General features: G+C 30.9%; 5 protein-coding genes across 7 annotated transcripts; 4 read left to right on the forward strand and 1 right to left on the reverse strand.

Annotated features, from left to right (window-relative positions):
• The first annotated feature begins 4,739 nt into the window (after positions 1-4,739).
• On the forward strand, positions 4,740-7,139 carry LOC124920445 (probable protein S-acyltransferase 7). Of its 2 annotated transcripts, none has more exons than XM_047460935.1 (6): positions 4,740-4,923; positions 5,106-5,250; positions 5,342-5,524; positions 5,591-5,887; positions 5,966-6,199; positions 6,277-7,139. In XM_047460935.1, the coding sequence occupies exons 2-6, from the start codon at positions 5,146-5,148 to the stop codon at positions 6,778-6,780; spliced, it is 1,323 nt and encodes a 440-aa protein (XP_047316891.1). In that variant the 5' UTR covers positions 4,740-4,923; positions 5,106-5,145; the 3' UTR covers positions 6,781-7,139. The 2 variants fall into 2 exon arrangements, with proteins under 2 accessions (XP_047316891.1, XP_047316892.1); XM_047460936.1 differs by having other exon boundaries at positions 5,120-5,250.
• A 2,379-nt stretch (positions 7,140-9,518) lies between these two features.
• Positions 9,519-12,585, forward strand: LOC124918644 (pyruvate dehydrogenase E1 component subunit beta-1, mitochondrial-like). Of its 2 annotated transcripts, none has more exons than XM_047458688.1 (13): positions 9,519-9,671; positions 9,770-9,853; positions 9,920-10,000; positions 10,099-10,125; positions 10,233-10,295; positions 10,382-10,468; positions 10,898-11,023; positions 11,289-11,422; positions 11,498-11,570; positions 11,650-11,715; positions 11,788-11,951; positions 12,037-12,151; positions 12,241-12,585. In XM_047458688.1, the coding sequence occupies exons 1-13, from the start codon at positions 9,621-9,623 to the stop codon at positions 12,313-12,315; spliced, it is 1,146 nt and encodes a 381-aa protein (XP_047314644.1). In that variant the 5' UTR covers positions 9,519-9,620; the 3' UTR covers positions 12,316-12,585. The 2 variants fall into 2 exon arrangements, with proteins under 2 accessions (XP_047314644.1, XP_047314645.1); XM_047458689.1 differs by having other exon boundaries at positions 9,584-9,671; positions 9,782-9,853.
• A 3,353-nt stretch (positions 12,586-15,938) lies between these two features.
• On the forward strand, positions 15,939-16,632 carry LOC124913247 (CASP-like protein 1F2). The gene is made up of 3 exons (XM_047453846.1): positions 15,939-16,126; positions 16,202-16,328; positions 16,426-16,632. Exons 1-3 carry the CDS (start codon positions 15,939-15,941, stop codon positions 16,630-16,632), a joined length of 522 nt encoding a protein of 173 aa, XP_047309802.1.
• Positions 16,633-21,344: 4,712 nt separating this feature from the next.
• On the forward strand, positions 21,345-22,034 carry LOC124913253 (CASP-like protein 1F1). Its single transcript, XM_047453852.1, has 3 exons — positions 21,345-21,535; positions 21,623-21,749; positions 21,819-22,034. Exons 1-3 carry the CDS (start codon positions 21,345-21,347, stop codon positions 22,032-22,034), a joined length of 534 nt encoding a protein of 177 aa, XP_047309808.1.
• An 863-nt stretch (positions 22,035-22,897) lies between these two features.
• LOC124920446 lies at positions 22,898-24,782 on the reverse strand. Its single transcript, XM_047460937.1, has one exon. The coding sequence runs from the start codon at positions 24,679-24,681 to the stop codon at positions 23,017-23,019; it is 1,665 nt and encodes a 554-aa protein (XP_047316893.1). The 5' UTR covers positions 24,682-24,782; the 3' UTR covers positions 22,898-23,016.
• Between the last annotated feature and the right edge of the window lie 2,091 nt (positions 24,783-26,873).

Here is a 26,873-nt window from a genome sequence, read left to right on the forward strand (position 1 = left end):
ATTTTTTACTTTTGACAATTTTTAAAAATAATCATAATTGTGATAAAATACCAATTTTCAAATAATATAAATTATTAGTACACTAAAAATATTATATTTATACATATTCATTTGATAAATTGTATCATATTTATCTAATTAACATAAAACCAATAATAATAATAATATTAATTTTTATACTGTGCAGTTTGAGTCTTTGAGAATTGGGACAAACAACACACTGTACACTTATGTTCTAGAAAATAAATATTTAATTTTGTATAGTAATTACTTTTTTATAATATACATTTTAATACTTTGACTTAATTACTTATATTAAAATAATTTAAAACTATAATTTTATTTTGATTTTTTAATAAGATTTATAATTTTAATTTATATATATAATCTATTTATAATGGTTAAAATTAATGATAATATTAAATAAAATATTTTTAATCAGTAATTTTATTTTGAAATTTTAATATAAAATTAAAAATTCTAATATATATATATATATATATATATATATATATATATATATATATAATTTTAACACAAGTACACTTAGGTTCTAGAAAATAAATATTTTATTTTGTATTTAAAAATATATATAATTGGGAGTGAGATGTGAGGTTACAAAGGTCAATATAACACCTCTAACTTATCTCAAGAAATAGGTTAATTTATCAACCATTACTCTTTTCTTTTACGAAATTATAAATGGATCAATTTGTGTGAGATGTGTTAATGGGTGATACATTGACCTTGAACCAATATATTTCACCTCCGATCAAATTATTGGTACCAGTATTGAGTTATGTTACTCCATTCCTTCATTACAAACTAAAAACAAACATTATTCCTCTAATAAAACCAATAAAATCTAATGTTCAAAAAAGAAGTAATACGTGAAAGACAAGTGTTGAGAGTAGTTAAGTAATGAACTAACATAGGTTTAACACAACGTCGGTCACCGAAAATTTAGTTGTTACCATATTCAAAACATAGGTTTTTCGGTTGCAAGAATGCATCGGTTTTTCGGTTGATCGGTTCGGCTTGTTTTCGGTTCGGTTTCAGGCGGTTTGGTTCAGTTCTAGGCGATTCAGTCAGTTTACTTACAGGCCTAGTTTGAACATGAGGGGGCTTCAATAGTTGAGACAGCCTAATGATCATTTTCCTCCTCTCATTCATCGTTGTTTTCGTTATTCATAAAAAAAATATAACAAATTTGATAAAATACATTCATTTAACTTTTTTTCATCAATACCAACGTCTTTCTCTTCGACCTCTTACTCTCATTACTCAGTTAACCAACACTATCATTTTTACATAACAGACCTCTCATATTACTAATCGCGAGATCTCAACAATACCAACATGTTTTACCATCAGTTTTGCCAAACTAACCATCTCATCATATCACCAACCTCTTTACCCTCACTTCTTTGGTAAATCAACAAATTCATTCATTTATTTAACCACCAATATTTTTTGTTCTTCAATGAACATCTCATTACTAATATCGTGACCTCACTTCAAGTATTTTATACCTCAACCTTCTCATATCATTACCGTGACTTTTTACTCTCACTTCAGCAAACTAACCACCAATCTATTCGACCTCTCATCTCGTGACATCACTTTAACACTTCGGTTCTTACTCCTTAGTCACACATTTAACCACAAATATTCTTTTTCCTATTGGACAACTCTCATTACTAATATTTTGACCTCACATACTTTCACACGTCTTTTATCCCTCGTCAAACCAACCACCAAAATCCGAATTAACCCCTCTTCATCTCGTGACCTCACACTTTTAAATATCTCTTATTTCTCGACAAATCAACCACCATTCACAATCGATCTCTAATATCATGACATCACACTTCAATCAATTAACATTTCATTCACATATATTTTTAACCACCAATCACAATTGACCTCTAATCGCGTGATTTTACGATCCTTTCTTACCCGTCCTCTTATCCTTTAGTAGACCAACCACCAATCTTAATCTTACCGACCTCTTATCCCTTGGCAAACCAACCACTAATTTCATTGACCTTTCATCTCATGACTTCATACTTTCACATGTTTTTAATCCCTCGACAAATCTACTATCAATCACAATTGACATCTAATCTCGTTACCTTACGATCCTTTGTTACTAGTCTCTTATCCATTAACAAACCAACCACAAATTCTAATTGACCTCTCATCTCGTGACCTCTCATCTCGTGACCTCATTACTTTCACACGCCTCATATATCTTGTCAAATCAACCACAAATCTCAATGAACCTCTCCATCTCGTGACATCACACTTTCACACGCCTCTTATACCTTGGTAAATCAACCACCAATTGTAATCACACTTTTACACGTCTCTCTTATCTCTCGACAAACCAACCACAAATCAAATCCCACTTTCGCACGCCTCTTATACCTCGGATAACCACCAATCTCAATCATCCTCTAATCTCATCACCTCTTGATCCTTTGTTATCGGTCTTTTATCCCTTGTCAAATCATATCTCAATCACATTTTCATAAGTCTCTTATCTCTCGGCAAATCGATATTACTAATCTCTTATCTCTCAGCAAACCAACCATCAATCTCAATCACTCTTTCACATGTTACTTATCCCTTGGTAAACTAACCACTAATCTCAATCATATTTTCACATGTCTCTTATCCACGACAAACCAACCACCAATCTTAATTATATTTTTACACGCCTCTTATCTCTTAGTAAACCAACCACCAATCTCAATCACACTTTTACACGTCTTTTATCCCTCAATAAACCAACCATCAATCTCAATCGACCTCACACTTTCACACTTACATGCTTCTGATCCCTCGACAAACTAACCACAATCCCAATCAGCCTCTAATTTCGTGACTTTATGATCCTTTATTACAAACATCTTTATCCCTTGACAAACCAACCATCAATCATAATGTTATTTTCCTCTTATTCCTCGGCAAACTAACCATGAACCAAATCACACTTTCACACGCCTCTTATCCCCCGGTAAACTAACCATTGATCTCAATCGACCTCTAATCTCATCACCTATTGATCCTTTGTTATCGACCTTTTATCACTTAAAAAACAACATCTCAATTACACTTTCACAAGTCTCTTATCTCTCGGCAAACCGATGTTACCAGTCTCTTATCCATCGGTAAACCAATCATCAATCTCAATCACACTTTCACACGTCTCTTATCCCTCGGTAAACTAACCACCGATCACAAACATATTTTCACACGTCTCTTATCCATTGACAAACCAACCACCAATCTTAATTATATTCTCACACGCCTCTTTTCTCATAGCAAACCAACCACCAATATCAATCACACTTTCATGCGCCTCTTATCCCTCAATAAACCAACCATCAATCTTAATCGACCTCACACTTTAACACTTACATGCTTTTGATCCCTCGATAAATCAACCACCAATCTCAATCGACCTCTAATTTCGTGACTTTACGATTCTTTATTACCGACATCTTTATCACTTGACTAACAAATCACCAATCATAATGTTATCAGCCTCTTATTCCTCGACAAACAAACCATAAAACAAATCACACTTTCACACTCCTATTATCCCTCGATAAACTAACCACCAATCTCAATCGACCTCTAATTTCATCACCTATTGATCCTTTGTTACCGACCTTTTATCCATTGACAAACCACATCTCAATCACACTTTCATAAGTCTCTTATCTCTCGGCAAACCAATGTTACCAGTCTTTTATCTCTCAGCAAATCAACCATCACACTTTCACACGTCTCTTATTCCTCGGTAAACTAACCACCAATCCCAATCATATTTTCACACGCTTCTTATCCATCGACAAACCAACCATCAATCTTAAATATATTTTCATACGCCTCTTATTTCATAGCAAACCAACCACCAATCTCAATCACACTTTCACACACCTCTTATCCCTCAATAAACCAAACACCAATTTCAATGGACTTCTAATTGTGACCTCACCATCCTTTATTACCGGTCTCTTATTTCTCGGCAAACCACATCTCAATCATACTTTCACACGTTTTTTATCCTTAGGCAAACCAATCATCAATCTCAATCAACATTTAATTTCGTGACCTCATACTCTGGTCAATCAAATATTAGATTCATATTTTGTAACCACTATAATTTGTTATCGACCTCTTATTCCTCAACAAACCACATTTCAATCACACTTGGTTAAATGGTTGTACTTATTTTGTTATGTTATAAGTTTGAAACATACATCATTTTTAATTTTATTTTTAACCGTTTCAAGTTTTTGGGCGGGTCAACTCACAATCCGACTTAAGTATTCATTACTCTCACGTATATATCAAAATTAATCATAACTCTCGCTCGACCCGACAAACCAAACAAATTCAAATTAAGAATTATTATTATTATTATATATATATATATATATATATATATATATATTTGAAACAATATTTATTTTATTATTTTGATTAGAAAAACAATGTCATCTTATACAATTTGTTTTAACACCCAATGAAAGTGAAAGTCTTGTTTATAACATTTTGAAGTTGATTAGGTTTATTTGTGATATTGGAAAAGTTAAATTTGAGCTTTTGTGTTTATTTTATTACAAGTCTTTTTTTGAAATTGAGACCATATTAGAGGGCCACGTGTAAGAAGAATATGGAGGGTTATAATAATTATAGCACTAAGAGAGGAGGATTGAACCAGTCAGTCACCGCGCTTACTTCGTCGGCGACGATCATACTTGTCCACACCCCTCTCTCTCTCTCTCTCTCTCTCTTTCTCTATTCTTCTCCCTATTCTCTCTCTTCATTTTGCCCTAACTTGGATCAAACCCTAGTCCAGGTTACACTTTCAGACAAGAAAGATATCACTTTGCACTCCATCGTCTGGTAATCATTTTCATCTACATTGATTGATTATCAGAAAAATTCATTCTTTTTTGTTTTCTCCTGTAATTAGTAAATGGATGGAATCAAACCCACAAGTTTAAAAGTATTTATACAGCCGCCTTTGTTTGATTTTCTCCCAATTTGACCTACCCATCATCATCATCATCATCATCGCTCTCAAGTGATTCATCAATAGGGAAGGAATTGTGGACAGACAGAGAAATGGACGCCGTTCATCCGCCTCAACAGAGATCCGATTCTACCGGAAGGGTACCAGCCGACAGAATGGAGATGATCCGAATTTATCAGGCCTGGAAAGGCAGTAATGTAAGTTTTCATCATTGTTGAATGTGGGTGTTTGATCATCATTAATCAATCAGATTTGAGACTCGTCTGTCTGTCTGTCTTTATTTATCAGAGATTCCTCGTGGGAGGAAGACTTGTATTTGGACCAGACGCAAGATCAATCTTCATGACAGTGTCTCTAATAGTTATCCCTATTGCCATCTTCTGTGTTTTCGTTGCCAGAAACCTTAAGGATTATTTCCCCCATGATACAGGAATAATCATCATGGTTTTACCAATTGCCTTAACATTTTGGGTAAGACTGTTTTCCCCCTGTTCAATTAAAGTTTCAACCCTTAATCCATTTTTTTTCTTTCCACAGGACTTAATACTTCTTCTACTGACATCTGCGAGAGATCCTGGTATAGTTCCTCGTAATCTATGTCCACCCGAGCCAGAACCTTGCGAAGCGAATGCAGAAGCCTCGGCTAATCAGGCAGTGCCAATGCGGCTGCCTCGAGTGAAGGAAGTACAAGTGAATGGGATAAGTGTAAAGATCAAATATTGTGACACTTGTATGCTCTATAGACCTCCTCGTTGCTCTCACTGTTCGATATGTAATAATTGCGTCGAAAGATTCGATCATCACTGCCCTTGGGTTGGACAATGCATTGGACAGGTGATTGATTAATTCCTTTGTTTTCTTGATTTGTAGTGTTAATAATGACTAATTCTTGTTATTGACTAACTGAGGCAGAGGAATTATCGGTTCTACTTCATGTTTGTGTTGTCCACGACCCTTCTATGCGTTTATGTGTTTGCGTTTTGCTGGGTTTACATCACGAGAATTATGAATAGTAAGCATATAACCGTTTGGAAGGCGATGGCGAAGACTCCTGCCTCTATTGTGCTGATAATCTTCACCTTTCTCGCCTTCTGGTTTGTGGGTGGCCTCACTGTCTTCCATCTTTACCTCATCAGCACAAACCAGGTAATCTTGCTAGGTCATTTTGCAACAATTTGAGGAAATTGACAAGAAATTTTGCAATCTATGTGTTTTGTTTGCAGTCTACATATGAAAATTTTAGATACAGATACGACAGACGTGCAAACCCGTATAACAAAGGGCTGATAAGAAACTTCGCAGAGATATTCTGCAGTAGAATTCCTGCTTCGAAAAACAAATTTAGGAGAAAGGTGGCTCGAGAGGCTGAAATACGATCAGGGTCAATGAGTGGTAGCTTGGGGGGACCGTACATGGGGAAAGCAACGGGCGATGTGGAGATGGGAGGAGGGAAATTAGCTGTCTGGGAAGATGGAAATAGTAAACGGGATGATGATGATGATCATAATGTTGATCATAATGAGTTGGGGAGGTCTGTGAACAGGCGAGAGGAGGTTCGGGGGGCGAATAAAGAGGATTTGGCGAGTACGGCTTGGGGAAGAAGGAGAAGTGGGAGTTGGGGTGCGCCTGCTGTTGTTTCTTCTTCTACTTTTGCTGCGGAGGATATGAATAGAAGAAGCAGGAGCACGGCTGAACGATCGCGTGTGGACGATGAGGAATGTGTATAAACTGAGATAAAAATAGAGTTCAAATCCAAAAGGGAGAGGGGGTGTGATCTCTATATATCTATCTCTTTTAAGATTCATATCATATATATGAGAATGAGACAATCAAATCATGTTCATATTTCCATGGCAATCTTCTTAATAGTATATGTATTGATTCTAGCCATGGACAGTTATCACTCACAGACAAACAGGTTGCTGCTGTTGCTTCAGCTGCTTCAGCTGCTTCCATTTTCGAAACAAGTTCAATTGTGCATAATATACTCTATTGCCATATCTTTGTATTTGAACTCAAACTCACCAGGATTTGTTGTTTGGACTTTATAATATTTGACAATATACCATCCTTTCAATTTGTATTAGTTCGCTTTGAATTGAAAAGTTTCGAACTTTTTTAATATGTAGAGTGGAGAGGTTTTCCTTTAGCCATAGGAATACTAGTGTTTTTATTCGGGTTTGGCTCTTTTGTATTTAGATTTTAGATTAAGGAAGTAATTTAGTTTAGTTGGTTAAATATTATATTAATAAGGTTAAAGTTACATATTCAACTTTTTGCTGTAGTTTATAATTTTTTCTTTTAGGCTGCGGCTGGTTAGCTCGCCTCTGGCCTAATCATCCCTATGTATAATCGATAATAGGGCTGGTCCTAGGTTAAGTCGAGTCGAGAAAGACCATGGGCTATACAGTTCAACATAGGGCAATCAAAATATAATTAGTAAACTTAATCAGCTAAAACTAAACCAATAGGTAAAAACAATTTTTCATAATTTAATATTTATAAGAATTCAATCATTTACAAATGTTAATTAATATTTATTAAGTGAAAACAACTTATAAAAGTGATATATTTATTAAATTAGAAAAAAGAAAAATAATATGTCTTGGGTCTACCACCCATTTATGTCTGTCTCGATGATAATATTTTGGTTATTTCTTTTTTATTTTATTTCTTTTTGTAACCTGAAAACTTATTAAAAATTATATATATTATAAATACAACTCTTGGATGCATCTTTCACATGATCACCAACAATATCTTTTATCACAAAAAAAAATCAAAATGTCATTAAATGCAGCCTAACAAAAACATAAGATTGTTAAACAATTAGCAGCAACAATATTTTACCATATATATACATTTGATATTTGTTTATAGTTTTTGTTAAAAGAATCCTTTTACTTTAATTAAGCATATTAAAAAAGAATAAGTCAATTCTGTTGTGCTCAACTCTTTACTTAATTTGTCAAATATATTTATTATTTTACAATTGTGTTTGGATGACCCACCATAGACCTATAAGCATGTCTGATATCTTACTTTTTTTTATATATATTTTTTGTGTCCCACCATATGCATATATACCCACTCACAATATCTTACCAAAAAATAAAAAACACTTAATTAATTTGATGTGACCTAATCTCTCATAAATAATCTAAATAATGTTTAGAATTAAGAATAATCAATCTAGTTAAATTAAGAACTAATTTCACCATTTCCTTTAAATCACCTCAATATATAAATTGTCAACATTACCAATAAAAATTGGTTTTCTTAAATATATAACTTGTCAAATGTCAAAGGGTAGAAAATTCATTGTAAAACTTTAGGGTTGATTTGAATATTCCATTTCAAATGCTCAACTTTAAATTTTCAGAATTAGAATATTTTTATTGTTGTTATCAAAGAATTAAAATATCATTTGGAAATAAAATTAGCCTTCAATTAACATATCCCAAATCTAATTTGAACCATTCAAAACAACTAATTTATCAAATTTATTTTTTACTAAAAATATCTTAAATTAATAGGTATATTGATAAAAAATTTTTTTATAAAAAACTAAATTGAGAATAACTCTTAGAGCGAATGAACAGCCAATAGCCCAATACCTAACAAAGCAATATACGATTACGTGGGCCACCACCAATATTTAAAATTGACAACTACATTTATCAACCATAAAAGAAAATAAAATATTATAATTTTATATTGGACTCATTTAAAAATAATTTTTTTATACTAATATTAATAAATAAAAAAATAAAACAATTACTGTTTCTATATATTGATTTGATATACTTTTGTAATAAATTTGTATTTGAATAAATATTATTAAATTTGTTAAAATATATAATTTTAAAATTTTAAATATAATTTTATCTAAATTAATACCATAATAAGATATTAAAAAAAATTAAAAAATTGTTCAAACCCAACTCGGGCTTTTTGACTCTGGAGTCCTCGATCGACTCTGGACTCCAGAATAGGATTCCAAAATAGGTTATTAATTTCTGAAATAAAAACAATAGAAAAAAAATTCAAATGAAGTGATAACAAAATATCTTGATGATTTTTTTTATTATTATTAAAATAAAAGGAATTATATTTGTAACAATAAGAGGAAATTAATATTAAAAAAAATGATAAAAATAAGAATAAAACATAATTATTTGTTTTAATGATGATAATAAAATAGTTCTTAAAAATAAATAAAATCACCACTATGTGTAAATTAGCAAATCGCTGAAACAGTGTAGCCGCCGTTCTTCTTCTTCTTCTTCTGCCCTGAATTGATCTCTGATTCTCTCTCCTTCTCATTTGCTTTGCAGCTCCATTGTTGAGCGACCGGGTTGGTGCCTTCTCTGATCTCTAACTTGTACATACTGTTATCAAAACTGCAGTCTTTCTTCCGATTTCTTTTGTCATCAACGTTCTTTTTTGCAAACGGATCTGTATTTCTCTTATTTTCTTGGAAATCTAACTCCTTTTATGTTTTTTGGATCTGGGTTTATCGTCTTAATGTCTGATATGATCCTTTTTCAGTTGATAATTGAAAACAATGTTGGGCATCGCAAAGCAGAGAGTCGCATCCGCAGGGATTGGAGCTTCGGTAAAACCATGAACTTAGTTTGGCGCAATCATTTTCATCAGATTGTTAGTTTGTGAAGATCTTGAGGAATGTTGTTAATGATACATACTTGTATGCAGATTCTAGAGCAGTCTTTGGGGAGGATTTTGATCCATCATGCTCGCTCTATTACCTCCAGAAACTATTCATCTCCTGTGAAAGAGGTGAAAATCCCTTATCTTGATCTATGATTGCGTATTTGTCTGAGTTCATTCCATATTTAAATGTAGATTACAGTCCGGGATGCTTTGAATTCTGCCCTTTTTGAAGAAATGGCTGCAGACCCAAAAGTTTTCTTGATGGGGGAAGAGGTATCAACAATTTAGAAACTGGTTTATAGAGTATGCTGCTTTCAGTCTAAATGATAAAAATTGTGTTTCCTTACCCAACTTTTTGCTATTCATTTCAGGTTGGAGAATACCAGGGTGCATACAAGGTTAGAAATGCTTCAGAGAAAGAACATCTTCTTTGTATATTCATTAATTATATTAATCTTTGCCTTGTCCTTATGAAATTTTGGTTTTGAATTCTTATGTTGATTAGATTTCTAAAGGTCTTTTGGAGAAGTTTGGTCCAGAAAGGGTTATTGATACTCCAATAACAGAGGTTGGCATTTACACTTAAATATCATTGATTCTTGTATCAGAAGAACAAATGTAATAACACACTTTTTTTTTTATTGAACTTAAAAGGCTGGGTTTGCTGGGATGGGCGTTGGAGCTGCTTACTATGGTCTGAAGCCAGTTATTGAGTTCATGACCTTCAACTTCTCTATGCAGGTTACTATATAGATTTCTGAGCTTCGGTTATATTTGCGTATTTACAAAGTTATCATAGGATGACTGGTGAATTATGCTAAAATATTTATATGTATGTTTCTCACATGTATTCTTTAATAATGTTTTGAAAGGTCAACTGTTGGGTAAAAGAAGTTTATAGCATAATGACTTGAAAATATATCGATTTCGGAGCTTCGGTTATATTTGCGTATTTACAAAGTTATCATAGGATGACTGGTGAATTATGCTAAATATTTATATGTATGTTTCTCACATGTATTCTTTAAGAATGTTTTGAAAGGTCAACTGTTGGGTAAAAGAAGTTTATTACATAATGACTTGAAAATATAATACAATTTTCTTTTGGGTTTTGTTGCTTATGTTGTTTAGCACTTCCTTAGGTTTCCCCTTCTTGTGTATTTATTGCAGGCAATAGACCATATCATTAATTCTGCCGCGAAATCCAACTACATGTCTGCTGGACAAATATCTGTGCCTATGGTATTCAGAGGACCAAATGGTGCTGCTGCTGGAGTTGGGGCTCAGCACTCTCAGGTTTGTTATGATCAGAATCTGCTTCAGTTAAATTTCTATGCTTCAATTAGGGTATTCTAACTTATAAAATAGAGGGTTTTGATTCTAGAATGATATTTATTTGATTAGCAAAGGATATTTTAGAGTTTGTTTCCTCACTCAGAGAGAGTACTTGATTCCAAATATTTGATCGCCTTTCTTATGACTAAAGCAGCATCGTCTTGTGCTTGTTTATTTAAAATAATAGTTTCTTCTTCTTCTTAGATTTTCTGTTCATTTTCTGCAGTGTTATGCAGCATGGTTTGGCTCATGTCCAGGGTTGAAAGTTCTGTCCCCTTACTCCTCAGAAGATGCTCGAGGTCTTCTTAAAGCTGCTATTAGGGACCCTGACCCTGTTGTCTTCCTTGAAAACGAGTTGCTGTAAGCAATTCAATCCCTTTGCTTTGCTTGGTCTAGAAAGCCTAGAGTTTCAATAACGTGCCATTTTAACTGCAGATATGGTGAATCCTTCCCTATTTCGGAAGAAGCTCTTGATTCTAGTTTTGTTCTTCCTATAGGCAAAGCTAAGGTACTAGAGAACTTTATGGTTATCCATGTTTTTTGGGCCTTTTGGCAGTTATGGTCCTCACAATACAGTTATATTACAGATAGAACGTGAAGGTAGAGATGTTACCATTACTGCCTTCTCGAGAATGGTTGGATTTGCTCTCGAGGTTTGTCGATTTCTTGTCTAAATTTATCATCCTCTTCAAATTCTTGATTTGAACTCACTAATTTCGTTTCAGGCAGCTAAAATCCTTGAAAAGGAAGGAATTAGTGCTGAGGTAATAAACTTGCGGTCAATTCGTCCACTTGATAGAAAAACCATAAATGCATCAGTTAGAAAGACCAACCGACTTGTAACCCTTGAAGAAGGGTTCCCTCAGCATGGAGTTGGAGCTGAGATCTGGTTAGGCAATCCTTGTTTATATGAACTGTTTAACATATAATGATTTGATGACTGTAAATAATTATTTTTTAATGTTTTTGAACAGTGCCTCTGTAGTTGAGGAAAGTTTCCAGTATCTTGATGCTCCAGTTGAGAGAATTGCAGGAGCCGATGTTCCTATGCCTTATGCTGCTAATCTCGAGAGATTGGCTGTGCCTCAGGTTAGTTTTTTGAGTTCTACTCATAAAATTGTAGATGAATAATTCTGTTTCTTTGAAAATGAAATTCTGAAATTGCTTTTGTGTGACAGATTGAGGATATTGTTCGAGCTGCAAAGAGAGCCTGCTACCGATCATCATCAGCTAAAATTGCTGCAACTGCATAAGGCTGAAAGACTTGGATGAAGTTATTTGCATTCTCTTATCCAGAAAACTCACATTTTTATTGTAAATGTCGAATTTCCTTAATTTGCCGGTTTTTGTTTGTTTGTTTCGGTTACATTGATCATAGACAAGCCAACCTAACAAAACAGTCGGCCAAATGGTGCCAATTTGTTACCGAGGTTTCTTTCTAATAAAGAGCAAAGTACTTTTATGAAACTGGTTACTTGCTCTGTTTGACAAACAGTTCAATATAAGGTTCATTTATATTGTTTCCATTGAGTTGTTTCTGCTAGCTGGTGTTCAATGTGTTGGTGGGATGGTCTCCAGTAGACCTTTTCGCGACGGGTTTTTCTTTCGTCTAAGGTTCCTTTTCTAGTTTTATTTTTCAAAATTATGGGCGTTAAATGTGAACATACCTGAAAGATTAGGGAAAATTTTATTTCATTTTTGCTGAAGAATTTGATTTGAATTCCTGATACATAGGTCAGAAAATTGATTATCATTTTTGTTGAACGAGAGTTTATTCTTTATTCTTCGATGGGATCTAGCATGACCCGATCGCAGTTTGAAAATTCATATCTTTTGTACCGCAACATCTTTCTCTCCATTGAATTGAATTTTATTGTACAAAACCAAACCTAACACATCCCAGCCAGCCCCATCATCTAATTATTACTGACATAGATAATAATGTAAGCAAAAGGGATGTAATAAATGTAGAAAAATGGATCATAACCTTTCTTTGCAATCATGCTTGACTTCTTTTAGCATTTCTGTGAAGTGAATAATAAATGTTCCTCAAACTTTATTCTATTCATCTACTAATTTAGACCAACCAACCAACATATGTAAATTAAGAATCAATTAATTATGTTAAATGATTTGTTTTCTAAGAAGATCAATCTAACTAGTTCATCAAATAACAACTTAAAATATATTGGTTCAATAGTCAATAGTTGTATCTAAGATATCAAACGTCACTTGTTGTTCGATTATTACTTAAAACGTTTTAAATTGGGGTGAACTTTACTTCTTTTTTTTTTGAAAAATTATGAATGAAACTATAAAAAATAAAAATTCTCGTTAGGTTTGACCTCACCTCATCCCTAACGTGGATCTAACTTTCTAAAAAAATGTAAATATATATATAGATATATAATGATGCTTAATTTTCAAAGTGTCCGGATTGCCGGGTCGGGAGCTGTGGTTAATTTGAATATTTATGTGAGAGTAAATGGATATTTGAGTCGGATTGTGGGTTGACCTGCCCATAAATTTAAAACGGTTAAAATAAAATTAAAAATGATATATGTATGTTTTGAACTTGCAACATAATAAAACAAGTACAATTCTATAACCAACTAGACTAAGTATATTTTAAATTTTACACCAAATTATATATATAATGATGCTTAATTTTCAAATTGTCCAGATTGCCGGGTCGAGAGTTGTGGTTAATTTGGATATATATATGTGAGAGTAAATGAATATTTGAGTCGGATTGTTGGTTGATCCACCCATAAATTTAAAACGGTTAAAAATAAAATTAAAAATACTATAAGTATGTTTCGAGAGTAAATTAAAAATGTTATCACATTTTAACCGTAATTTTTTTCTCGGTTTTTATTTATTACTCGTGCAAATGCACGGGCTAAATTCTAGTTTTAATAAAATGATACTATTATTATTAAACGGGTATATCATTAGATTTTGTCTATTTTTTAGAATATTTTTTTTTGAGTTTATGTGACATTTTCGGCATACAAAATTAAAAATTAAAAATTCTCGATGTGTTTGATCCCACCTGTAAATCTACTCTTATTTGTGGTTTCGTACTAACTTTCTATATTAAAAAACAAAAACTCTATCAAAATAATACTATTATAATTAATTGCACTATCATTTTGTCCAAATATTGAAACAAAATATTTGATCATAATGAGTTTACCTTCAAAATAAATATTTTCTTCTTGTATATTCTTGGATCAAAAATTGTATGATAAAGAAGATCTTATGGTAAAGGTTAAAAAGTTTCTGAAAAAGTGATGCAATAGATATTATTGCTTGGTACTTGTAAAGGCTATAAACATAAATGTTGTAACAGTTTCTATTGTTGAAAATTTATAATCTAATTGAGGAAAATAAGGAAACAGATAAATGGACATTCATTGCTCTGTTTATGTGTCACACGGGTTTAAGATCCTTATCTTTATATTTCTATTTTAATTTTATTCGATTCTTACTAACCTACTATTACAATAAAAAATAATTAACGATTGTATTCGTCCATCAATCATAATATTATTATTACGATACTTTTTTTAAATTCTTTCAGAACAATCAGTAGAGTCTATCGGGAAATTAATCATTTTTTCTCGAGAATTTACAAGCTCGATAACTTATTAAGTACCGTTTTTTTCTTCATTTTAATATGTTATGCTTTATTGTTGTGCTTAATCAATTTTTTTCATATTTAATAAATAAAGATTTTTTTAAATAAAATAATTAAGAAACGTAAAAAAATGAGATAATAATTACAATTGGGTCATCTTCATTTATTTTTGTATTTTTGTGGTGTTACCTTATTAATTTTCCTAGTAATATTTTATTTAATTTTTCAACTGTTACAAAGTATTCAATTTATTGACCATAAAACTTTAACGTTCAGTTTGCGTGGTGACATCATAATTACTTACTGGATTCCACCACTAAGGAAAGGTTAAAATAAAAAAAATTAATATTATATATTTTAAAATAATTACATCATCATACCTATCTAGTAAGAATATTGATAGTTTGAGTGAAAAATAAAAATGTTAACTTCTATAAAAAAAAAAAAAAAAAATCTACGGATTAATACAAATATAAAAATAATTACGATTTAAAAAGTTTTTCTAATGTATAACTACTAAGAAAACTAAATTTCTAAAATAATAATAATTAATCCATATATAACCAATTATTAATCTCAATGAATTTTATAATATTATTATTGTTATATCAAAGAAAATAGATTTGGAAATTTTCAGCTTATTTTATCAATTATTATGATAGAAAATCATATAAATTAGTTTATTTTATAACGGTTTCTTGTCTTAAAAATAATAATTAATTATCCAAGGAAAATAAAATTAAGGTATATAAAATTGTTAGAAAAATAAAACCTTCAAAAAAACAGCTAATGAAAATGAATATATAATCAAATCATATTAAATGATTGATATTTCAGTTCATAAAATTAAATAGTATCGTTAATTACCATATGTATTCAATTTCCTTTGACTTCTTTTCTACATTTAATTCATAAAATAATCCTTTGCCGTTTTTAAGAATATTTTGTTCTAACTTATTAGATAACTATTGATTAATAAAATTAATTTCACACTTGTTATATATCTTCAACTTAAATTAAAATATTTTAAAGTAGAAGAATTCAACATCTTTTCACTATAGAGGTAATTAATTTACTTTTTAAGAATTCAATATATTTTTTTACCGTTTTGGTTTGACATGAAGTAAAATATCCTCTCTATAAATATGCCATCATCCACCCTTCCAAAGTTCAAAGCATCCAAATATATATTTACTTTTACTCTTTGTGTGTGAAAAGTGATAACCATTAGCCATGGATGTTGAGGTAGGAAAGATGAACAAAAACAGCCTACAACAATGGTGGAAAACTCATATCGTTTTGCGACTCGTCACGTTGATCACTTCATTCACATCGGCTATAATCATCTTCAAGAACAATGAAACAACGGACACATTTGGCTTCCCTATGTCTATCAAATACTCCGACGATACCAATTTCAAGTAATTATATCTAATCTATTATAACTCAATTGTAACTAAAAATTGAATTTATTTATTTCGAATAATATCATGTAGGTTCTTTGCATATGCAAACATGATTGTAGCTTGCTTCTCCGCCATCGCTCTAATCCTCTTTGTGGTTGTCGCCTCGAGGAAATCCATCAAACCAATCGTTGTCTTCTTCTTCTTCCTTCATGATTTGGTAATAATTATTATTATTATTATTATCATATATGTATATGAATTTAAATTATATGTATTTTTTTAGTAATTTGGTTTGGTTTGGGGGGTGGTGGCAGATTATGTTGATGCTGGTGACGGCTGCATGTGCGGTTGCAACTTCTATCGGGTACGAGGGCAAACATGGAAATACAAAGGCGGGATGGATGGCGATATGCCCTTATGTTCCCAATTATTGTAGGAAAGGGACCATGGCTGGGGCTATTTCGTATATTTGCCTCGTTAACTATTTCTTGCTATCGGTTATGTATGCCAAACAAATCTAACCAACAACCCTAATGAATTAAGCTTAATTCTATCTTTGTTTTATTAATAGCTATCTATCTAATTAGTTAGTATAAATTAATGACAATGGCTCTATTGTAGTACTTTAATTTTATTTATTTTGCTCTAAAGATGTAATGTTTTAATTGGTATTAGTTGGGGAAGTGAGTAATTTAGTGCAATGAAAATGAAGAAAAAGGAGTTTGAAATTTGTGGTTTCTTTTATTAAATTTTGTATTTATGTGTGTGTGTCCTTTTTTCTTTTGCATGTATCATATTCAATTCTGTGCCCAACCAACCACATATATTTTATATATAATGCATAATTAATTACAAGAAGAGAATTGACCACAATAATAATCAACATTTTTTGTTTTGTAAGATGTAATTATATATTGTTTTCAATGAAACCCATATATATATATATTATATAGACATGGATTCATCCAACCATACATGGGTGTGACTTGTGATTGATGACCCATATACAAATACAATGTTGTTGGGTATTATTTGAGTTTTGATAGATAATTATTGTTTGTTTGTTGGGTCCGTTAAGGAACTCATCGATCTGAACAATGATTTTTAGATTCAATAATGGTCGTTTTTTTATTTATGTTGTTTCATTTATTATCATACGTTTTGTTTTTGAAATGTGTTTTTGTTGGTTAAACATAAATTTTTATATTTTTTTATATCCAATTAAAGTTATATTTTATAATTATTGTATGCATTGGGTTGTTACACATAAATTTCAGGAAAATAATATTAATATAGGTTGATATTGATTGTCAGTCTTAATGGTATATAAAAAAATAAAAATAAAACATGTGGCAAAAACAAAGTCAACAAAGTCTTCTAGAATATCTTAAATGGTAAAAATAAATAAACTAAAAAGCTGATTTTTTTAATTCAAATTTTAATTTTAAAAAGCTGAAAAAAAAAAATTTCATGTAAATAAAAATAATAATTAATATTAACAAAGTGGCCTTATTGAGAACCCTAAATTCTTAAACAAAAATATCCATATGTATTCCCTCTTCTAGCATAGTGGCAACAAGAGGTGGATATCCCTCAGGCCTCCATGAGGTCCTGTGTTCGAACCCGTCAGGCGGCAAATTCTGCGTCTGGTTAATTGGTTAAGTATGTTTGTGGGCTATGTACTTAACCCGCGGGGATTAGTCGCACTCCATAGGAGTAACGGAACCGAACGTTCTAAAAAAAATATCCATATGTAATTAAACTTAATTGTCAAATAATCATTTATATTTCTAGTTACATATGACCTGATCGATTTGGGCCTTTTAAAGTAGGCCTAGTTAAACACTAATGTATTGAGCCTTTTAAAGAGGATTGGCCCAATCCACTAACTAATAATTATAAATATGGTAATTTTGTATGGACTTAAAAAAAAAAAAAAATAGTAGTCAGAGGTTACCCGACCCGACATGCAAGCCCTCAAACTAGGACAACTCATTCTCAAATACAAACTTAAAAATCAAATCTCACTAAAAAATAAAACTTTTTAATCAATTTATCAACAACAAAAATTAATTATTTTTTTACTGGGATTGAGACTAAGACAACCAAAAACTCGGGATCGACTTTGCATGTAGGCCTACCGGTCTTACTCGAACCCGATTTTGTAGATCTAATCACGTGGTTAAAGAAGAAAACAAAATTAATAGTGCAAATCAATATTAGAAAACTTATTAAATCAATCAATTATTAGTGTTGAAAAATAGTTAATAATAACTTATCATATTTTTACATAAAGATATATTTTAAAAATTAAATTATATATATATATATATACCCACACGAATCTACTCAAAAGGTCCTGACAAACCAACCCAAGTAATTATTATTCATGAATGGATAACATCAACTAAAAAATTCTTTTATAACTAGGCTTTATTATAGAAATAAATCTAATAATTGAATTAAACATTTTTTTGGTGTGAAAGGATTATACATTTCAATTAAAGCTCAAATATATATATATATAATTGATTAAAAGTTAAGGAAATAAACAAACATTTAAAACAGATAATGACAATTTTATTTTTTCATAAATAAAATTATTTAAATCCAATATACTAAGAAGGTTTGAAAACACTCTAATTTATTAGAAAGATATTGAGTTTAATAAAGAATTTTTATAAAATTTGTTAATATATATTTAATTAAATATATTTCAAAATGTTATTTTATAAAATTTGGTTAGAGGGTTGTTTTGGTGATCTTCCGTCAATATATCGTGGTATGTCATTATGTGCTAAATTGCAATTCAAAGTCTTTTGGGACCCGATTATCACTAAAATTGAATGTAAATTATCTAAATGAAAAAGTAAAATAATCTCGAATGGGGGTCGATTAATTGTCATTAAAAGTGTGTTGTCATCATGCCCACATATATGATGTCGTTATTCATTCTCCCTAATATTGTGGTAGTGAAAATGAAGAGAATAATGTGTAAATTTCTAAGGGAATCTTCTAAATCATCGTTTTATCATCTAGTTAATTGAGATAATATTAAACGTTTTAAAGATAAAGGAGGTCTGAATATTCGATATATTATTTCTCTTAATAAAGCTCTTCTATCAAAATGGTGTAGTAGATTTGCAATTGAGTCGAATAGTCTTTGGACATCGATAATCAGATTTAAGTATGGTAATTATTGGCCTGGTTGGTTTACCAAAATGTCTAATTATCCAGCGGGGTATAACATTTGGAGGGGAATTTATCCTATGTGAAAAAGTTTTCGTGAGCAGTCTAAATTTATTATGGAGGATGGTTCTTCGATTAGATTTTGGAACGACATTTGATGTAGTGTTAAAAGTCTAGCTACGACGTATCCTGAGCTTGATTCTATTGTTATATGTGAAAATGACACAATTAAATACATGTTTGATCATTGATCTAGTGGTTTTGCTAGCAAAATTAGATACATAAGGAGATTAAACATTATGAAGAATTCGTCCCATAATATAGTTTTACTTTTGGTAGGATGTAAACAAGTGTCACTATTTGAACAAGACATTATGCGTTAACAAGATATGAATAGTTTCCATGAGGACACTGATACAAATTGTTCGTTAAGATGATTCCATATATTTTTTATTGGGAAAAACTTTGAAAGTCCAAGATTTCATCTAAGATCTCGTTCTTTGGATTAAGCGTTATTCATGGTGAAATTCTAACGGATGATATGTGCATGAAAAAAAGTTGTATTATGGCTAGTTGTTGTCGTATGTGTCAAAAATAGGTTGAATGGGTAACTCGCTTACTTTTATATTGTCGATGGGTGACTAGTATTTAGAGCTTTTTGTGCAATATTACTGAGATTCATTTGATGATGCTCGAGTCTTTAGGCAGTTGTTGGAAAGTTTGAATTTATGCGGTTGATATGACATACTTACATATTTGGATTATCATTCAAATTATTCTTTGGTGGACTATCTAGTTGGAGAGAAATCGTCGAACTTTCAATGATTGTAGTCATCCGATGCATATCATTTATAATAATTATTATAATGATTTCTGATATTCATTTATGAAAGCAAGTAGAGTCTGTTAAAGAATAAATCGTTCTCTCTCAAATTTACGAGCTCGATAACTTTTTCATGTTATGTTTTTTTCATTTTTAATATATGAACTTTTTTCAAAAATAAAATAAAATTATTTTATCTAAATTAATATTAAAAAAAATGTTAAAAAAATAATAATATATTTTTTTAACTCCAACCCCAAATCTAACGTGTTCAAATTGGTCCATAATTTTACATTTTAGTTCCTAAATTAAAATTGCTTTTACTTTCACATCATTTTCGTGATAATATATATAAATAAAAAATTCTTAATTTCAAAAGGCATAATCATGAAAACTTTTCTGAACAGTAAAAATCAACACAAATGTCCAATTATTATCAATACAAATACAATTACGTTTGTTCTAGATTTTATTTATTTATATTTTAAAATAGCATAATTCAGAGGTCATAAATTTACCAGTTAAAACCGGACTCTATAGATCAAGATTTGATAAATAATAATTAAGAAATTGATATTATACTATTCAAAATTAGAAAAAAGGAGAAGAGATATAAAATATATTTTTCTTAAAATTCTTATTTGATCTACTTATCTCATTCCCTCTCAATAAATAATTTTTTTTTATTATCCCTCCTCTAGCTTAGCGACAATAAAAGATGAATATCTCCAGGTCTCCATGACGTTCTGGTTTCGAACCTGTTAGGCGGTAAGTTCTGCACATGGTTAAATGTGTTTTTTGGGCTATAGCTTAACGCACTCCATACTTATAATATGGATAAGTTAACAAAAACATACAATCTCGTTGAGATTTTAAAATTTTGGACCCAAGATCCTAATATTAACGTGTTAACTTTATAAAATAACTTTTTTTTTCCAATAATTGGTGCATGATTATCCCAAAACTAAATTAAATGTATCACACTAATAAACTTGTTTTAATTCACTAATAAAATGGTTTCACACAAAAAAAAAAAATGAAAAGAAAAAAGGGTAAGATGGTGAATGTAAAGATTGAAAATATATTACTTAAAAAAAAAGAATACTGTTTGGGGAATTATTATTAAACTTGATCCAATCCTCTATTTTATTTTCAGTCTAAAAATTTATATAAATAAATAGCACCCTGTTCCTCCATCGATCCCTCCCAAAGCATAGCATGATGGATTTGGATATGAAGAAAAGTGAAAAGAATATGGGGAGAGTTTGGTCGATATCGCAGATCGTGTTGCGATTAATCACTTTATTCACTTCAGCGATATCTGCCATGATCGTTTTCAAGAATCATCAAACCATCAATATTATGGGAGGATTAAGTTTCTCTACCAAATACTCAGACGATCCTAATATCAAGTAACGTTGTTATATGGTCTAATGAAATGATTTTATTTGGTCTATTCATAAATAAATAAATAAATTGGGGTTTTTTGAATATCGCAGAATGTTTGCAGCTGCGAACGCTATTGTAGCTTGTTTCTCCGTATTCGCTTTGATCTTCTCCCTTATTGTCGTCTCTAAGAAATCTGTCAACTCATCCGTCTTCTTCTACTTCTTCCTTCACGATTTGGTAAATATGATTTATGTTTAATTTTTTTTTGGATTTGTTATGTTGACTTAAGTAGTATGAAATTTGCAGATTATGGTAACGGGGTTGGCATTGTCGTGCGGTGCTGCAACTGCGGTCGGATTCGAGGGAAAGCACGGGAATTCGAAGGCGGGATGGGCGGCGATTTGCGATATGTTTGGAAAGTATTGTAAAAGGGCAACCATGTCTGTTACCATTTCTTACTTATGCCTCATTACCTATTTTTTTCTATCCATTCTATCTGCACAAAAATCAGGCCATGCCTAAGATGACTATGTTATAATTATTATTTACCAATGTTTTATTTGTATTTATGTCACTAGGACTAGCCAACTTCAATTATGTGCCCAAAATTTGAATAAATAAAATGTCCAATTGCTATTTAGTATTAATTGATGTCGTTTTTGTCAAATGTGCGTTAACTTTAAATTGTGTCATAAAATATTAATAATTTTATTTTTCTCAAATAGACAAAAATGTCTTCTTTCTTATTACTTTGTCATTTTTTTAATAAAATAATATTTAAAAAAGTTTAGAAGTATTTTTTTGTTTTAAATTAAGTTTTGTTTTTAGATTTATCCATTCTAATTTGTCGAAATTAGTTTAGATGACTTAAAAATATATAATTTAAGAAAAGATGTGAGAGACTTTGAATTTAAATAAATTTTGTATTTATTTTTAAATAATTTTATAACAACATAATTTTTTTATACAATCTACTTATTTTAACGAACTTTTATTTTTAAATGAAGTATTTTTCAAGATATACACTTTTAAAACTATCTAATACAATTTAAATGCCTTAAATATTTATTTTAACGTACTTCTATTTTTAAATGAAGTATTTTTTGAGATATACACCTTCAAAACTATCTAATACAATTTAAATGCCTTAAATACTTAATTTAATGTACTTTTATTTTGAAATGAAGTATTTTTCGAGATATACACCTTCAAAATTATCTAATACAATTTAAATGCCTTAAAAAATATGTATTTTGGTTGAACAAAATGTGATAATTAGTTAAGAAAAATAAATATTATAAAGACGGTTTTATTTGTTTGAGCCTTATATACCACAATTCAAACTACGAATCAAAGTTAGAACTCAAATAGCAAATATTATGAAAAACTTGTAATTGTTATTCAATTAGTATTTACTTGTTCTATATATATATATATATATATATATATATATATTAATTAATGAGAAACAAATTGAACAATACAATACAACAATTTCTTAAGGTTATCCAAACAAGCCTCCAAAAAGCTTACCTTTACCCAAATTCTCCAATAGCTTCTTTGCACCTTCAACATCTCCAATTTCACAAAGCTTCTGCAAATAAATACAAGCGCGACCGGCAATCATTTCCTTCCGACACTTGTTCGATTTCACCAACGATGTCAATATCAAAACTGGGTATTTCTTATCCAACTTTTCAACAGAAGGATCCAACAATTGAATTGTACCCATAATTCCTCTTCCTTCCTTCCTAAACAATCTCCTGTTTCCTGCATAACCCATTAAAGAAGACAAAGCCTTCGCAGCCGCTTCCCTTTCTTCAATTGCTTTTCCATCGAGCATTTTCACCAATGAAGGAATGCAATTGGAATCGTAGTTAGAATCGAGCTCTTTTCGTGTTCTTGAATTGAAACTCAATTCGTAGATTGCATTGGCTGAAACTGTTCTAATAGATAATACTCCACAGTTTAGAAGAGGGATTAGTCGATTTAGAAATCCATCTGTGATTAGTGTTTCTGCTATTAGTGGGCAAGAAGCTAAGTTCTTTACCATGTCAACTGCTACTTCAAGATTGCGAATTGATGGAGATGAATCCCAGTAATTCTTCAAACTTTCGATTCCCCCTTCTTTAGCAATGAAAAGCTTCAATTGGGTATCGTTACAAATCAATAAACTTAAACACCCAATCGCGTTTTCTTGAGCAGAGGAAGTCCCGGAGGCTAACAGAGATAGCAGAATTGGAATCGCATTCTCTTCGATAAAATTCTCTTTGATTTCTGCAAACTCCGATAGATTTCTGCAAACTCCGGCGGCGGCGGCCTGAGAACTTGGGGTACCGGACTGACAGATCTCTAGTAAGGAAGAAATACCACCTCTTGACCCAATTGCCCTAGCGTTCTCCTTGGCATGACTTAGAGCTTTGAGGACGATACAGGCTTTTTCCTTAGCGAACCCACTTCCAGATTCAAGAACACGACAGAGATTGTTGAGGAGAAGTAAACCTTCGTCAATCAAAACAGATTTATTTGAATCAATTGATGAAACCCTAGCAAGGGCAGCGACAGTTTTCTCTTTTAATTCATGGGATGAAAGTGAATCAAGTAAACGAACTAAAACAGGAACAATCCCTTGTCCAACAGCAATCAAAACATTCTTATCATCTCCATGAAGAAGAATCATAACAGAATCCATAGCCGAGTTTCTCGAATCAGAAGATCCGATTTGAAGACGAGTTATCAAACATCTAATCTCCGCCCGAACAGACAAACTCAAAGAAGAGTTGTTGTTGTTGTTGTCATCATCAAGAACGCCGCTTTTGAGGAGAAGATCTGCGTCATGGATATGGCGATCGAGACGGGTTGAGATCGAATCGACGTCGTTTTGGGTTCTGAGTTTTCCGTTTGGAAGGGTTAAGTCTTTGCAGGATTCGCAAAGAGAGATGGAATCGGAGAGGGTATTGTGGATTGAATGGAGAAGGTCTAGAGAGATTGTGTTTGAAGTGAAATTGGAAAAATCTGTGATATGGGTTTGAAGAATTAGGAGTTTGGATTTGATAAGTGACCATTTTCCTTTGAATGTTTGAACTTGAGGTATTGAATGAATCAGTGATTGAAGAAGATGGTTGGTCGGAGATATGTGTTCTTCATTTTCTTCTGATGAGATTTTCATGATGATGGTGGTTAGGGTTTGGAGAGAGATGGGTGATGAATTTGACTGTGATAATAATGGTAAACGACGACGAAGACGAAGGAGGATGAACGTACGAAAGAAAGAAAGAAAGTATAAAGGGAAATGGATTAAATTAATATTAAATATCGAAAGGAACACGTTAGATATATTTACAAGGAAAGGATAGACAAGACATGCTGTTTTGGCGCGTGTTTGGAATGATCTTACTCATAAATGGCGGGGTATGGAACTTGGAAGTAACTTTTTATAGTTTTATTACTTAATTTTCATGTTTTGTTTTTATTTTTTATTTTTAGCTCCTATATTTCCTTCTTCAATTCACTTTTACATGGTAGATTTTGTGGGTCACGAGATACATCACATAGTATATATATAATAAATAAAATTTAAGCTTTTGGGGTTGTAATTATAAAATACAATTATAATAAAAAAATATTTTATTTATTCTCAAATTAATTATAACATAATTATTAAAATCTTAAAAGTGGAGGGTCAAGAATAAAAGTTAGACAAACCCTAATTAGGATTAAAATATAACAATCAAACGACCCTAAAGAAACTGATTAGTTGTAATCAAACATACGAAAAACAGAGATTACAAACAAAAATTACAAATCGTATCAAATCCTAATTATCACAATCAGATTTTTTATTTTCATACTAACATAATGTTTCAACAGGTTGTCTTTCTTTTCTCTTTGTCTTTCTTCTTCCCATTTCCCTTCCTCTTATAATAAAAGAGGGGTGAACTGAAGATGATGATAAGTACTGTCTATTCTGAACTCTTCACTTTGTTGTTCTCAACTTGAATTTCAAGATCAAAATATTATAGTATATTTTTTAAAATTATATATTAATTTAAAGTATTTTGACTAAAAAAAATATTTATTATCCAACAGTATTTTTTAAATAGACTAAGGCATGGTTTAAATTTGTTCCTCTCGCGGGGAAACCACATGTACTTAGCAGGCACACGCCTTAACTACTTGGTCAAAGCGACTTATGATTATTATTTTAGTTAATTAGTTAAGTGATGTAGAAAATAAAATGATGTTTCACCGGGTTATGTTATTTAAATAGCTCAAACCAAACAAGACCTAAGAGCTTGTTCAGTTGGTTTTTTATAAATCCAAAAATATTCAACTTTTTTTTTCATACCCTATATAATTAATTAGTTCACTCAATTTATTAATAAAATACAAAAACTTGATAGTAGTATTTTTTTTTAATTTATTAATATATTTTAAGTATTTTTATTAAAATTAATATATTTTAAAATTATCAACCTATCAATATTTTTTTAAATAAACCAACCATCAAAAATTAGTGAACAAACTCTTAAGATCATTCTATAATGTGACCTATTTTGGAATATACTCAAGAAATAGAAATGGGTGTTTAGATGATGTTCAAAATTGAGAGCTAATTTAATATCATATTAGAAAGTTCAAGGGCTAGTTTATTTCTTTATTTTTACAAAAAAAAAAAAACAACAAAGGAAGCAGGCCAGCATGTTCAATGTGAGAGGTTAAACAACACGCGCTATATTAGTCGAGTGGAATAAAAAGTGACCTAAGACTATGGAAAAAGAAAGTTAAAAAGAAACTAAAAGTTTCTGAAGTAAAGAAACTTAGTTGACAGTTAGATCGTTGCTTTCACACGCATGCAATTTATGTGAAAATTATTAATTTCATCTTTTTAAGAATATTATCTATTAATATTTAAATATTTTTACTTAAAAACTGTTTTTTTTATAATAAATTTAACAATAAATTATGGTTTATAAACAGACAGCTGGCTAGCTCAAGTTTGACTGAACAACAACAAGTGTGTCAGTCACAGCAAATTCTGCCCCCCCTTCATAATCATCATCAAAGTGCTCAAATATCTTCATCTTCTTCCCATAATGCCCCTTATTAATTTAATATTTCTAAACTTTCTATCTTTCTTGGATTTGAAGAAAACTTTAATTACATACACCATGCAAACACTATTATTAACTCATTAACTTTAATCAAATCTTAATAATTAATCTTACCTACCATTTATATTCTAAATCATTATTATATTTTGTTTTTAATTTTGATACTTAACCCATTCTAATAAAATTTAAAGAAATGAAATTTACTAAAAGAAGACTACGAATTCAACTGTGATTTTGGAAAAAAATG

Source organism: Impatiens glandulifera, chromosome 1, assembly GCF_907164915.1.
Source record: "Impatiens glandulifera chromosome 1, dImpGla2.1, whole genome shotgun sequence".
Classification (NCBI taxonomy): domain Eukaryota; kingdom Viridiplantae; phylum Streptophyta; class Magnoliopsida; order Ericales; family Balsaminaceae; genus Impatiens; species Impatiens glandulifera.

Excerpts from the sequence above, each read along its gene's own strand:
- LOC124920445 (XM_047460935.1), top strand. The coding sequence starts at position 5,146 with ATGGACGCCGTTCATCCGCCTCAACAGAGATCCGATTCTACCGGAAGG. Across the intron at positions 5,888-5,965 it reads TTGGACAATGCATTGGACAG|AGGAATTATCGGTTCTACTT; the intron begins GTGATTGATTAA and ends TAACTGAGGCAG. Across the intron at positions 6,200-6,276 it reads ACCTCATCAGCACAAACCAG|TCTACATATGAAAATTTTAG; the intron begins GTAATCTTGCTA and ends TTTTGTTTGCAG.
- LOC124913247 (XM_047453846.1), top strand. The coding sequence starts at position 15,939 with ATGGATGTTGAGGTAGGAAAGATGAACAAAAACAGCCTACAACAATGG. Across the intron at positions 16,127-16,201 it reads TCCGACGATACCAATTTCAA|GTTCTTTGCATATGCAAACA; the intron begins GTAATTATATCT and ends AATATCATGTAG. Across the intron at positions 16,329-16,425 it reads TCTTCTTCCTTCATGATTTG|ATTATGTTGATGCTGGTGAC; the intron begins GTAATAATTATT and ends GGGTGGTGGCAG.
- LOC124918644 (XM_047458688.1), top strand. The coding sequence starts at position 9,621 with ATGTTGGGCATCGCAAAGCAGAGAGTCGCATCCGCAGGGATTGGAGCT. Across the intron at positions 9,854-9,919 it reads ATTCATCTCCTGTGAAAGAG|ATTACAGTCCGGGATGCTTT; the intron begins GTGAAAATCCCT and ends ATTTAAATGTAG. Across the intron at positions 11,952-12,036 it reads GGAGTTGGAGCTGAGATCTG|TGCCTCTGTAGTTGAGGAAA; the intron begins GTTAGGCAATCC and ends GTTTTTGAACAG.
- LOC124920446 (XM_047460937.1), bottom strand. The coding sequence starts at position 24,681 with ATGAAAATCTCATCAGAAGAAAATGAAGAACACATATCTCCGACCAAC.
- LOC124913253 (XM_047453852.1), top strand. The coding sequence starts at position 21,345 with ATGGATTTGGATATGAAGAAAAGTGAAAAGAATATGGGGAGAGTTTGG. Across the intron at positions 21,536-21,622 it reads TCAGACGATCCTAATATCAA|AATGTTTGCAGCTGCGAACG; the intron begins GTAACGTTGTTA and ends TGAATATCGCAG. Across the intron at positions 21,750-21,818 it reads ACTTCTTCCTTCACGATTTG|ATTATGGTAACGGGGTTGGC; the intron begins GTAAATATGATT and ends TGAAATTTGCAG.